Raw genomic sequence first — 14,617 nt, forward strand, 5'->3', positions numbered from 1 at the left:
AGGCTTTGAGATTTTGCCATTCTGAGGGTATTAAAAAGCAAGAGATAAGCCCAACCAGAAGCTCACCAAGGAAAAGGTCATTTCTCCTTGAGGCCTGGAGCAGCTCTGGGCATTTGATGAAGGGCTCTTCCCTCCCTGAGGTGGCCTCAGACTGACCCTAAGAATGGAGGACAAATTCTGAGGGGGGATAAAACATGCCCCCATTCCCACTACCTCACCAAAACCTCAGAATGGGAGAAGAGATTTCAATGAGATAAACCTCCCCTAAAGGGGTGATGCATCCTTAGAAATCTTTTTGAAAAGCATTCACTTGTGTAGACCTATGTTAGAACATGGACAGGAGACCTCTCCCCAGAAATAGGATTCCAGAGAAGGAAGCAACAAGAGGTACCAAGGTAACACACAGGACACAAGGCAACCAAATATTAGGGAGTTGAGGAAGATGGAGAAAAGCAAAGCAAAGAAACTTGGGACTGTGGAAAGATGAAGTCATTCATTTCACTTAGAGGGCTCCTCTGTAAACATAAGGCACTGTGCTCAAAACACACAGGCTGTTATTATTCCTTATACCCATACCCATATTTTCTCTGCTGTAAATGGAAAAATTCTTCTTGGTTGCTTGTGCTGGGGATCACACTCACTTCACTTTATCAGGAACTTCTGTTAATCATCTCCCAGACTTATACCATCAATTTCTCCCTCTCTACTAGATCATTCCCCAAAGAGTTACAGGCATGCTCATGAATCTCTTATTTTTTAAGAATCTCAAGTGCATAGAAGTGGAAGGTGGATTAATTAGAAATTGTTATTCCTGACATACTCTTATCATGACCTGCTTTGGCTTTGTTCTTTGGCTGAACCTTTTTAGACACTATAAAGCATCTGCTAACCCACTACCCAAAGGAAAAACTAGAGCCTTAACAATAGCCTGCATCTAACCCTATAATGCTGATTTTCCCATTTCCCTGCCTCCTTCCACCTGAAGAAACAATCACCCCAAATCCTAAAATCAGCACTCTCTTACTCTCTCTATATGCACTTTAAAAATATACTTTGAAAGTTTTGGTTGTTGACAATTTTTACAAAAACAACATGCTGAATTATCCTTGCATTCATTTCCTATTGCTTTTGTAACAAAACACCACAAATTTAGTGGCTTAAAACAAAACCAATTTATTAGCTTGTATTTCTTAAGGCTAGAAGTCCAAAATGGACTTTACTGGGCTACAAAGTGTCCACAGGGCTTGTATTCCTTCTAGTGACTCTGGACTCTGGGAAGAATCTGTTCCCTGCCCTTTCTAGCTTCTAGTGGCTTCCTACCTTCCCTGACTCCTGACCCTTTACTCCTTCAAAACCAGCATCTTCAAATCTCTCCTTCTCTCTCTCCTGCCCCCTCTAACTTCTACCTCCCTCTAGAAAGGACCTTTGTCATTACATTGGAACCATCCAGAGAAAAAACAAGAGAATCTTCCAAACTCAAGATTCTTATCTTAAACATATCTGCAAAATCCCTTTGCCACATAAGGTAATCTATTGAAAGGCTTTAGGGAATAGGACAAGGACATCTTTTTGAGGCACTGTCTTTGCCTACCATAGTTACCTTTTAGGACTTAACTTCTCTCCTTGAAATATTCCTAATCCATTTATCACTTTAGCTTCCCACTTTACTCACCCACTCAACTGCAAGTGTGCATTGGACGGCTTCCTGGCCTTGGCTACTGTGAGCAGTGTTCCTATGAACATTCTTATTCATGCCTCCTGCTGTAGAGATATATAAAGGTCATTGGGGAACCAGGCTAGAATTTTTGGGCCATGGGTATGTAAATATTCAACTTCCAGAGATATTGTCAAACTCTTTGTTTGTTATTTTTAAGTGAGAGTGCCATGTGCATTCCTAAGAACAATGTAAGAGGTCCTATGGAAAGCCAGTACTTGCAAATTCCAAAGATAAAGAGAAGATCCTTAAAGCAGCAAAAGACAAGAAATCCCTGACTTTTATGGGGAGGAGTATTAGGGTAACAGCAGGCCTCTCCACAGAGACCTGGCAGGCCAGAAAGGGCTGGCAGGATATATTCAGGGTCCTAAATGAGAAGAACATGCAACCAAGAATACTTTATCCAGCAAGGCTCTCATTCAAAATGGAAGGAGAGATAAAGAGCTTCCAAGACAGGCAGGAACTGAAAGAATATGTGACCTGCAAATCAGCCCTGCAAGAAATTTTAAGGGGGACTCTTAAAATTCCCCTTTAAGAAGAAGTTCAGTGGAACAATCCACAAAAACAAGGACTGAATAGATATCATGATGACACTAAACTCATATCTGTCAATAGTAACTCTGAAAGTGAACGGGCTTAATGACCCCATCAAAAGGCGCAGGGTTTCAGACTGGATAAAAAAGCAGGACCCATCTATTTGCTGTCTACAAGAGACTCATTTTACACAGAAGGACACCTACAGCCTGAAAATAAAAGGTTGGAGAACCATTTACCATTCAAATGGTCCTCAAAAGAAAGCAGGGGTAGCCATCCTTATATCAGATAAACTAACATTTACCCCAAAGACTGTAGTGAGAGATGAAGAGGGACACTATATCACACTTAAAGGATCTATCCAACAAGAGGACTTAACAATCCTCAATATATATGCCCCGAATGTGGGAGGTGCCAAATATTTAAATCGTTTAATAACCAAAGTGAAGAAATACTTAGATAATAATACACTTATACTTGGTGACTTCAATCTAGCTCTTTCTATACTTGATAGGTCTTCTAAGCACCACATCTCCAAAGAAACGAGAGCTTTAAATGATACACTGGACCAGATGGATTTCACAGATATCTACAGAACTTTACATCCAAACTCAACTGCATACACATTCTTCTCAAGCGCACATGGAACTTTCTCCAGAATAGACCACATACTGGGTCACAAATCGGGTCTGAACCGATACCAAAAGATTGGGATCATCCCCTGCATATTCTCAGACCATAACGCCTTGAGATTAGAACTAAATCACAACAAGAAGTTTGGAAGGACCTCAAACACGTGGAGGTTAGGAACCATCCTGCTAAAAGATGAAAGGGTCAACCAGGAAATTAAGGAAGAATTAAAAAGATTCATGGAAACTAATGAGAATGAAGATACGACTGTTCAAAATCTTTGGGATGCAGCAAAAGCAGTCCTAAGGGGGAAATACATCGCAATACAAGCACCATTCAAAAAATGGAAAGAACTCAAATACAAAAGCTAACCTTACACCTAAAGGAGCTAGAGAAAAAACAGCACATAGATCCTACACCCAGCAGAAGAAGAGAGTTAATAAAGATTCGAGCAGAACTCAACGAAATCGAGACCAGAAGAACTGTGGAACAGATCAACAAAACCAGGAGTTGGTCCTTGAAAGAATTAATAAGATAGATAAACCATTAGCCAGTGTTATTAAAAAGAAGAGAGAGAAGACTCAAGTTAATAAAATCATGAATGAGAAAGGAGAGATCACTACCAACACCAAAGAAATACAAACGATTTTAAAAACATATTATGAACAGCTATACACCAATAAATTAGGCAATCTAGAAGAAATGGACGCATTCCTGGAAAGCCACAAACTACCAAAACTGGAACAGGAAGCAATAGAAAACCTGAACAGGCCAATAACCAGGAGGAAGTTGAAGCAGTCATCAAAAACCTCCCAAGACCAAAAGTCCAGGGCCAGATGGCTTCCCAGGGGAATTCTATCAAACGTTTAAAGGAGAAACCATACCTATTCTACTAAAGCTATTTGGAAAGATAGAAAGAGATGGAGTACTTCCAAACTCGTTCTATGAGGCCAGCATCACCTTAATTCCAAAACCAGACAAAGACCCCACCAAAAAGGAGAATTACAGACCAATATCCCTCATGAACATGGATGCAAAAATTATCAACAAGATACTAGCCAACAGGATCCAACAATACATTAAGAAAATTATTCACCATGACCAAGTAGGATTTATCCCCGGGACACAAGGCTGGTTCAACACTCATCAAACAATCAATGTGATTCATCATATCAGCAAGAGAAAATCCAAGAACCATACGATCCTCTCATTAGATGCAGAGAAAGCATTTAACAAAATACAACATCCATTCCTGATCAAAACTCTTCAGAGTGTAGGGATAGAGGGAACATTCACCAACATCTTAAAAGCCATCTACGAAAAGCCCACAGCAAATATCATTCTCAATGGGGAAGCACTGGGAGCCTTTCCCCTAAGATCAGGAACAAGACAGGGATGTCCACTCTCACCACTGCTATTCAACATAGTACTGGAAGTCCTAGCCTCAGCAATCAGACAACAAAAAGACATTAAAGGCATTCAAATTGGCAAAGAAGAAGTCAAACTCTCCCTCTTCACCAATGACATGATACTCTACCTAGAAAACCCAAAAGCCTCCACCCCAAGATTGCTAGAACTCATACAGCAATTTGGTAGCGTGGCAGGATACAAAAATCAATGCCCAGAAATCAATGGCATTTCTATACACTAACAATGAGACTGAAGAAGGAGAAATTAAGGAGTCAATTCCATTTACAATTGCACCCAAAAGCATAAGATACCTAGGAATAAACCTCACCAAAGACGTAAAGGATCTATACCCTCAAAACTATAGAACACTTCTGAAAGAAATTGAGGAAGACACAAAGAGATGGAAAAATATTCCATGCTCATGGATTGGCAGAATTAATATTGTGAAAATGTCAATGTTACCCAGGGCAATTTACACGTTTAATGCAATCCCTATCAAAATACCATGGACTGGGATCCCTGGGTGGCGCAGCGGTTTGGCGCCTGCCTTTGGCCCAGGGCGCGATCCTGGAGATCCGGGATCGAATCCCACGTCGGGCTCCTGGTGCATGGAGCCTGCTTCTCCCTCTGCCTGTGTCTCTGCCTCTCTCTCTCTCTCTGTGTGACTATCATAAATAAATAAAAATTTAAAAAAAAAAATACCATGGACTTTCTTCAGAGTTAGAACAAATTATTTTAAGATTTGTGTGGAATCAGAAAAGACCCCGAATAGCCAGGGGAATTTTAAAAAAGAAACCCATAGCTGGGGGCATCACAATGCCAGATTTCAGGTTGTACTACAAAGCTGTGGTCATCAAGACAGTGCGGCACTGGCACAAAAACAGACACATAGATCAATGGAACAGAATAGAGAACCCAGAAGTAGACCCTCAACTTTATGGTCAACTAATATTCGATAAAGGAGGAAAGACTATCCATTGGAAGAAAGACAGTCTCTTCAATAGATGGTGCTGGGAAAACTGGACATCCACATGCAGAAGAATGAAACTAGACCACTCTCTTTCACCAGACACAAAGATAAACTCAAAATGGATGAAAGATCTAAATGTGAGACAAGATTCCATCAAAATCCTAGAGGAGAACACAGGCCACACCGTTTTTGAACTCAGCCACAGTAACTTCTTGCAAGATACATCCACGAAGGCAAAAGAAACAAAAGCAAAAATGAACTATTGGGACTTCATCAAGATAAGAAGCTTTTGCACAGCAAAGGATACAGTCAACAAAACTAAAAGACAACCTACAGAATGGGAGAAGATATTTGCAAATGACCTATCAGATAAAGGGCTAGTTTCCAAGATCTATAAAGAACTTCTTAAACTCAACACCAAAGAAACAAACAATCCAATCATGAAATGGGCAAAAGACATGAAGAGAAATCTCACAGAGGAAGACATAGACATGGCCAACACGCACATGAGAAAATGCTCTGCATCACTTGCCATCAGGGAAATACAAATCAAAACCACAATGAGATCCCACCTCACACCAGTGAGAATGGGGAAAATTAACAAGGCAGGAAACCACAAATGTTGGAGAGGATGCGGAGAAAAGGGAACCCTCTTGCACTGTTGGTGGGAATGTGAACTGGTGCAGCCACTCTGGAAAACTGTGTGGAGGTTCCTCAAAGAGTTAAAAATAGACCTGCCCTACGACCCAGCAATTGCACTGCTGGGGATTTACCCCAAAGATACAGATGCAGTGAAACACCAGGACACCTGCACCCCAATGTTTCTAGCAGCAATGTCCACACAGCCAAACTGGAAGGAGCCTCGGTGTCCATCAAAAGATGAATGGATAAAGATGTGGTCTATGTATACAATGGAATATTCCTCAGCCATTAGAAATGACAAATACCCACCATTTGCTTCAACGTGGATGGAACTGGAGGGGATTATGCTGAGTGAAGTAAGTCTTTTGGAGAAGGACAAACATTATATGTTCTCATTCATTTGGGGAATATAAATAATAGTGAAAGGGAATATAAGGGAAGGGAGAAGAAATGTGTGGGAAATATCAGGGAGACAGAACATAAAGACTCCTAACTCTGGGAAACAAACTAGGGGTGGTGGAAGGGGAGGAGGGCGGGGGGTTGGGTTGAATGGTTGATGGGCACTGAGGGGCGCACTTGACGGGATGAGCACTGGGTGTTATTCTGTGTTGGTAAATTGAACACCAATAAAAAACAAATTTATTATAAAAAAAAAAGAAAGCCAGTACTTAGTTCTGCCCGATCTCTAAAACATTTTTGCCAACAGAATGGATGTTTAATGGCATCTAATCATGTTTCACTTTTCCCTGATCATTAATATTAACAAACATTTCCTCAAATGTTTATTGTCTATCTGAATTTCTTCTATGAGATGTCTACTCATGACTTTTCATTCTTTTTCTTAGTCATTTCAGTTCCTTATGTTTTTCTTAATACTAACACTTTTTTCAGTTGTTTACATTGCATTTGGATTCCCCAACCCCACTAATAAGTTGTTTTTCCATTCCCCTTAAGGTTTTCTGTGATTGTTCATTTAATGAAAGTTATTAAATTTGTATAGACAGATTTACCAGTCTTTTATAGTCATTGGGTTTTTGTTTATATTTGTTTGTTCTACTCTACGATAAAAGTTTCCTACCCCATAGTCTAAAAAGATTTACCTCTATTTCCTACCAAGATTTGCAGTTTTATTTTTGATATTTAAGATCTCAGTCCATTTGGGGCTGGCTGTCACATATACAGTGTGAGGAAATGATCCAATTTCATCTTTTTTTCATTCAGATTCTATTTTTTTACAATCTCTCCCCACCACTCTGACATGCCACCCACTGTATTATAAGGTTCCATACCTGGGCTGATGTTCTTTTATCATCTCCACTTTATCTTTTTGATTAATTTGCTTATCCCTGCACCAATACTACTCTGTCTTAATTACTTTAGCTTCAAAATAAATCCTTATTGGGGCACCTGGGCGGCTCAGTCAGTTAAGCGTCTAACTCTTGGTTTTGGCTTGTCATGATCTTGGGAGTCATGAGATGGAGCCCTGTATCCTGCTCCATGCTCAGCATGTTATCTGCTGAAGATCCTCCCTCTCTCTCCCCGTCCCTGTCCCTCTCCACTCTGTATGTACATACATGCACTCTCTTTAAATCTTCAAAAAATTTTATTTTATCCTTCAAAATAAATACAATAGAACATATACCTATCCTTGCTCTTCTTTATCATAAGTAATCTAGATATTTTAGTCTTTTACTCTTCTATATACATTTTGGAAACATTATATCAAGTCCCATGAAAATCTTCTTGAGACTTTAATAGACAAAGCATGATGTTTGGATTGAACCCATACATCAATTTTGGAAGAATTAATATCTTAAGGCTATTGTCTTCTCCGTGAACATAGTACAGCTCTCATTTACTGAGTAGTAAATCTCTTTTTAAAACTAAAAACTATACATACTTAATGTACACAATTGGATGAGTTTAGAGATGAGTGTATAATATTTTTATATATACACACGCATGATATCATCACAATCTACTTCATAAACATATCAATCATCTCCAAAAGCTTTCCCCTGCCCTCTTATTTTTATCATCATCATCATCATCATCATCATTAATGTGTATGTGAAGGGGTGAGATAAGAACACAACTTAAGATCTACCTTCTTTGCAAAAATTTAGGCATATAATTCAGGCCTATGGTTAACTAAAGACAAGAGCTCTCTAGGACTAACTCGTCTTGCATGACTGAAGGTTTGTATTCTTTGACGATACTTCTCTATTTCTCCCTTTCCTTAGCCCCCTGACAGCCACTATTCTACTCTCTGCTTCTGATTTTGACTATTTTAGATTCATCTTCTAAGTGTATCATGTAATACTTTAGTATTTGTTCTGCTATATCTGGCTTACTTCACATAGTATAATATTCTCCAGCTATCCCTGTTAGCACAAATGGCAGAATTTACTTCTTTTCTAAGGCTGAGTAATATTCCATTGTATGTACATTTCACATTTTCTTTATTCATTCACCTGTCAATAGACACTTAAGTTGTTTATTTACCTTGGCTGTTGTAAATAATCTGGCAATGTACCAGTTGACATTCCCACCAGCAGTGCATGAGGGTTTCCTTTTCTCTGCATCTTTGCTATCTTTAGTGTTTTTTTGATCACAGCCATTCTGACAGCTGTGAAATGATAACTCATTATGGTGTTGATTTGCATCTCCCTGGTAATTAATGTTGTTGAGCACCTTTCCATATAACTATTGGCCACTTGTATGTCTTCTTTGGAGAAAAATCTATTCAGTTCCTTTGTCTATTTTTAAAATAAACTGACTGTTATTGTTTTTGCCAATGAGTTGCAGGACCTCCTTATATATTTTGAAAAGTATCCTTTAATTTTTTGTTTTAAGATTCACTTACCTATTTATTCATGGCAGACATAGAGAAAGACAGAGAGGCAGAGACACAGGCAGAGGGAGAAGCAGGCTCCACGCTGGGAGCCCGAGCCTTGATCCCGGGACCCCAGGATTGTGCCCCGGGCCAAAGGCAGGCGCCAAACTGCTGAGCCACCCAGGGATCCCCTAAAAGTATCCTTTATCAGATACAAGGTTTGCAAATATGTTTTCCCATCCCATAGCCTGCCTTTTCATTGCATTGATGGCATCCTTTCTTGTGAAAAAAGTTTTCAATTTGTAATGCAATTCCACTTGTCCATTTTTCTTTTCTTGACTGCTTTTGGTGTTATACCAAAAAAAAAAAAAAAAAAATCATTGCTAAAACTACTGCCAAATAGCTTTTTCCCTGTTTCTTCTTGGAATTGTACAGTTTAGGGTCTTATAATTAAGTCTAGTCCATTTTGAGTTGATTTTTGTGTATAGTCATAAAAACATTGCATATGGTCCATAATTGGATAAAAGATCCAATTGCGTTTTTTACATGTGGATATCCAGTTTTCCAAGCACCAGTTATTAAAGAGACTATCCATTTCCCATTATGTATTCTTGGTATCCTTGTCAAAGATCAGCTAACTATATATGATGAATCTCTTAACAAAATTAATCTCTCAATAAAGTTTAATGATTTTCTCTATAAAGGCATCGTACACCTTCTGTTAGAGTGATAGCTATAGTTACTGAAGATACCTGATGTTACTGTGAATGCTATCTTCTCCTTAATTTAGTCTCAGGTTTGCATCTAGCATAGAAGTGCTACCTTACTAAATGCTTCAGTTATTCGTAGTAATGACTATAGATTCTTTACAGTTTTCTCTGCAAATATGTTATCAGCAAATAATGATAGATTTGCTGTTCCCTTTATTCCAATTCTCATCACTTCCAATTTTGTTTCTTGTCATATCACAAGTTTGAAAAACAATTTACTATGACAGGTTTTTTTTTTTTTACAACAGATTTCTTAGCACAGGAATATACTGTAGTTGCTAAAATACTAAAAGATTTTGTAAATGTTCTATATTTAAATTCTTCTTACATCTACATGTCTTTATATCTGTGCCATGCTTGATTTGGCATGTTTTACCATCATAATTCCTCTTTATTGCTACAAAGACAGTGAACTCAAACATATACACTGGCTTTAATAAAAGCAATCAAAATAACTATGTGGTAAGATCAATGGAAATATATATTTCCGGGATCCCTGGGTGGCGCAGCGGTTTGGCGCCTGCCTTTGCCCCAGGGCATGATCTTGGAGACCCAGGATCGAATCCCACATCAGGCTCCCGGTGCATGGAGCCTGCTTCTCCCTCTGCCTATGTCTCTGCCTGTCTCTCTCTCTCTCTGTGACTATCATAAATAAATAAAAATTATAAAAAAAAAGAAATATATATTTCCAATGTCTAATAGCCCTGTTCTTGTTCTTATCTAACATTGTGAGAATGATACTAGAGATCACTTAGTGGTGATGGGTCAATTAAGCAGTCCCTCTCAGGGCCTCCTATTACAGTTATACCCAAAGCAGGCCCATCAAATTTCTTTTCTTTTCTTTTCTTTTCTTTTCTTTTCTTTTCTTTTCTTTTCTTTTCTTTTCTTTCTTTTCTTTCTTTTCTTTTCTTTCTTTTCTTTCTTTCTTTCTTTCTTTCTTTCTTTTTCTTTCTTTTTTTTTTTTTGTAAGCTATGTAAAGTTAATTGAGAAAGAAATGGAAAATTCCATGTCAAAAAGCATTTTAGTCACAGGCATGGATAAACTCCATTTGATGGAAGATAAAAATTATGAGTAGCCCCTAAAAAGTTAATTGTTAGTGATTATGGCTACCTGAAACTAATAACCTGCCTTGGAGACTAAAAAGATAACTCCTCAATACCATCAACAAAGGCCCAACAATATGCAATATAAATTTTTCAGAAATTCATTAGAATGCTGTATTAACTCTACAATAGAAGTACCAGTATAAATTTAAGTCACTTTTAAAACTAAAAATTCTTTGAAGTGTAAGGTCAAAAACACTGGTTTGTTTTTTTTTTTTTTTACTGTAGCAGCTGATGCCCTCAAAGTCTATTTCATCTCCATGATGGTGACTGACTGGTCTTTCCAACAGCACTGCAAGCATTAACATTTTGTAGAGGTTTAAATAGTATGGATGGGCACTCCACATTATTTATAATTCTAACATCAGTCTCTGAATCCATGTGGGATAAATTAAGCAAGCCAAACTCACACAGGCATTTCCTTCCAATGAAGGAAGGCATAGTACACAACAATTTTAAAATAACCAATTAAAAAATAAAATATCAGATGATATCCAACAGTATAGACAGAAAACAGAGACAAAGTCCCTCTCCCACCTTCTCCCTGATATATTAACACTCATAAAAACAATCCCACAGAAAGGGAGATGGGTGATGGGTTGGTAGAGTACCAGTTACACCACTGAGAGGTACTGGTACATAAAATAGAAATTAAGTTATAAAGATGTAAATTTCCTATCACTTTTGCAAATCTGTATTTGAGGAATGATGGTCATACATGCTTAAAAGCTTATTGAATGAATAAATATAGAACTTAATACAAATAATGAGGTGGCTAACTTTGAGGATCAGTGACTTTTTTTTTTTTAAGATTTTATTCATCCATTTGAGAGAAAGAAAGAATGCATGAGCAGTGGGGAGGGGCAGAGGGAGAGGGAGAAGCAAACTCCCCACTGAGCAGGGAGGCCACGTAGGACCCAACACCAGACTTGATCCCAGGACCTCAAGATTCCCACCCAACTGATTGAGCCACCAAGGCTCCATGGATCCATGACATGTTTACAGAATATTAAAATTACTGATTGAGGTAGATCTTAAAATCCAAACTATATATTCAAGTAGTAGGATATATCCAAAAGCCATTTTTGTTTTTTGGTGGTGCGGGGGGTGGGGGGTTGCTGCTGTTGTTGCTGTTGTTTTTATTTTTATTTTTAAAGATTTTATTTATTTGAGAGAGAGAATATGAGCAAGAGAGAAACAGAGAGAGAGAGAGAATGTGTGCACCAGCAGGGGAGAGGGAGAAGCAGACTCTACAGTGAGCAGGAAGCCCAACTGGGGGTTCCATCCTACAATTCTGGGATCATGACCTGAGCTAAAGACAGATGCTTAACCAAGCCACCCAGACGCCCCTGTTGTTGTTTGTTTGTTTGTTTGTTTGTTTTCAAGAAAGAAAGAGAGTAGGGAAGGGGGAGAAGAAGAGAGAGAATCTTAGGCAGGCTCAATGCTCAGCACAGGGCCCAACACGGGGCTTGATCTCACAACCCTGAGATCATAACTTGAGTCGACTGAAATCAAGAGACAGTTACTTAACCGAATGAGCCACCCAGGCTCCTCCAAAAGCCATTTTGAAAAAAAAAAATGTTAATTCATTTTAAAATGAGATATTTATATAATATCTTGTTAAGTACTATCTTATTTACATGCTCTAGAGCAACATTATCTGATACAACTTTGTGATTTTGTGTTCCAAATCTGGGATCAAGAAGGGTACCATTAGCCACAGGTGGGCATGAATACTTAAAATGGAACAAGTGCCCCTAGGAAACTCAATTGCACCTTTACTTTATTTCAATTAAAATAAATTCAAACAACCCTATGTGGCCACCTTCCTGGAAGTACAGCTAATAAATGCTTTTGCATTTTTCATTTGTTTTACCAAGGGCTTTCACCTTTCCTTTACAATCTTGCTCAAGGTCATCCCAGAGCCCTGCATTGTGCTTCCATAGAATGTTCTGCACTTCTTCAATTGAGAACTTCTCCACTAAACAGAAATTACCCCAGTATTGACTTCCCTTGGCATACTGTAATCTACATAAAAATAGGACAATGTTTATTGATCTTTGTCATCTCGGCATCCTAAACACAATGCTTTGTACTTTAAAAACTCTATCTCACTGAATTAGATATCAAAAGATGTTAGATTTTCCATATGAAGTATGAGGGCCTGACACACGGTAGGTTCTCATTACATTTTTGTGAAATGAATGAACAGAAATGAACTAAAAGAAGTTCTAAGTGGAAATTTAATGTTTGTGGAAAACTATCCTTTCGCCTGCCATTTATTTTCTTATTCACACGCATCAAAGCCATTTCTGCCTTATTAAATCCTAGCTAAGTAGCATCAGTAGTGTTTCTGCTAAAGTAATTTCAAGGATGTTTGATCAAATAAGCCACATGGCAACCTTGCAATTTCCAGCTGCAACTCATCCGGAGCTCACTCACCCTCCAAGGTGGCTGGTTAGGATGCCTGAGAACAGCCTCACTGTGCTGTGAACCTGCCAGCAACACAGAAGGCACAGCACTTACCATCACCAACATCAAAGTCCTTGAACGCCAGTTCTGAGCCCGAATCGTCCAGAAGGACTTCGCCATTGAGCGTGAACATCATGGTACGCTCTGTCATGTCCACCATACACCCCACGACATCTCCCGCTTGCCATGACCGCCCGTAATGCTCGTTGCCCTGGTGCCACCGCTGAGCCTAGGGACAGAAGAGTAATTTTGTCACAGAGAAAGCCAAGCAGAACAGCACCTACCCCCACCACTGGAGGCATGCCTCGCAGCATTTGAGAAATGATAAGTTTAAAAATGTAACCCAACATATCTCCTGTTAAAAAAAAAAAAAAAAAAAACTAAGTCTTTAGAAATTAACTTTTCTCACTATCCTGAATGTTTCCCAGGATATGGATTGTTTTTCTCTATTTGCCAAAATACGAAGAACTGAGTAGAGAATAAAGCTGAGAATTTATCATTGAAAATGACTTCTAATTTTCACCTATTTCAAAATATAATTCCATTCATTGGAACCAATGGCACAGATACTTTAACAAAATAGAAATCTTGAAACATTTGAAGTATATGCTAAAACCAATAAAGCTTCAAATAAAACTGAAAAATATTCTTAAGACATTTACTGAAATAATGAGCCAAAAGTTAAATATACACACCAACAATGTCTTGAATACTTCAGTGAAATATCATATTATAAATACATCTCAAACACAGTTCTGATAATGTGACTTTTCAATCTCTAACTATATTCCATGATTTATGGATACAAAATTTGTTATATTAATTATTTTGTCAGATAAATCTTTTCATTTTCCTGTTAAGAATTGCCTCCATTGTGAATTGATATGTAAGGGGTTATAGTCACCAATGCAAAGCAATAACACAATTATTCCCAAACACAATACATTGTACCTTTAAAAAAATCTATCTCACTGAATTAGGTATCAAAAGATGTTAGATTTTCCATATGGAGTAAAAAAAAATAAAAAACAGGTTCAGGAAATGTGTTGCAGAACAAAGTGTGTCAGTTGTTCTAGAAGACACAATATTAACTTCTGGCCTAGAAACACATTCCCACACATGCATACCTCAGTACCTAAATGTCAAATCTCTTCATGATTGCATATTTATTCTAATTTTCCCTCTTTAATTAAAAATAACTTTTTCAAAAAAAAAAAACCTTTTTCCCATCAGAGAATAAGATAAAAAATAAAAAGAATAAAATACAATTTTATCAACCAAAAATGACTATAATTATTCTATTGTGGTTAGGTTCATCTATACACTTTATTTATTTATTTATTTATTTATTTATTTATTTATTTATTATTTTATTTTTTTATTCATGAGAGACACAGAGAGAGAGAGAGCGAGGCAGAGACACAGGCAGAGGGAGAAGCAGGCTCCATGCGGGGAGCCCGATGTGGGATTCGATCCTGGGTCTCCAGGATCACACCCCGGGCTGCAGGAGGTGCTAAACCACTGAGCCACCCAGG

At 38.1% G+C, this 14,617-nt stretch overlaps 1 protein-coding gene across 5 annotated transcripts in view; it reads right to left on the reverse strand.

Moving 5' to 3' along the window:
- Positions 1 to 14,617, reverse strand: part of RYR2 (ryanodine receptor 2) — a 726,942-nt gene that overhangs the window by 244,373 nt on the left and 467,952 nt on the right. For all 5 annotated transcript variants that reach the window (XM_038533815.1, XM_038533818.1, XM_038533817.1 and 2 more), the window contains one exon: positions 13,137 to 13,311. In XM_038533815.1, coding sequence (XP_038389743.1) covers positions 13,137 to 13,311 — 175 coding nt within the window. The remainder of the gene's footprint in view (positions 1 to 13,136; positions 13,312 to 14,617) is intronic.

The sequence above is a fragment of the Canis lupus genome, chromosome 4 (genome assembly GCF_011100685.1).
Source record: "Canis lupus familiaris isolate Mischka breed German Shepherd chromosome 4, alternate assembly UU_Cfam_GSD_1.0, whole genome shotgun sequence".
Taxonomy (NCBI): Eukaryota; Metazoa; Chordata; class Mammalia; order Carnivora; family Canidae; genus Canis; species Canis lupus.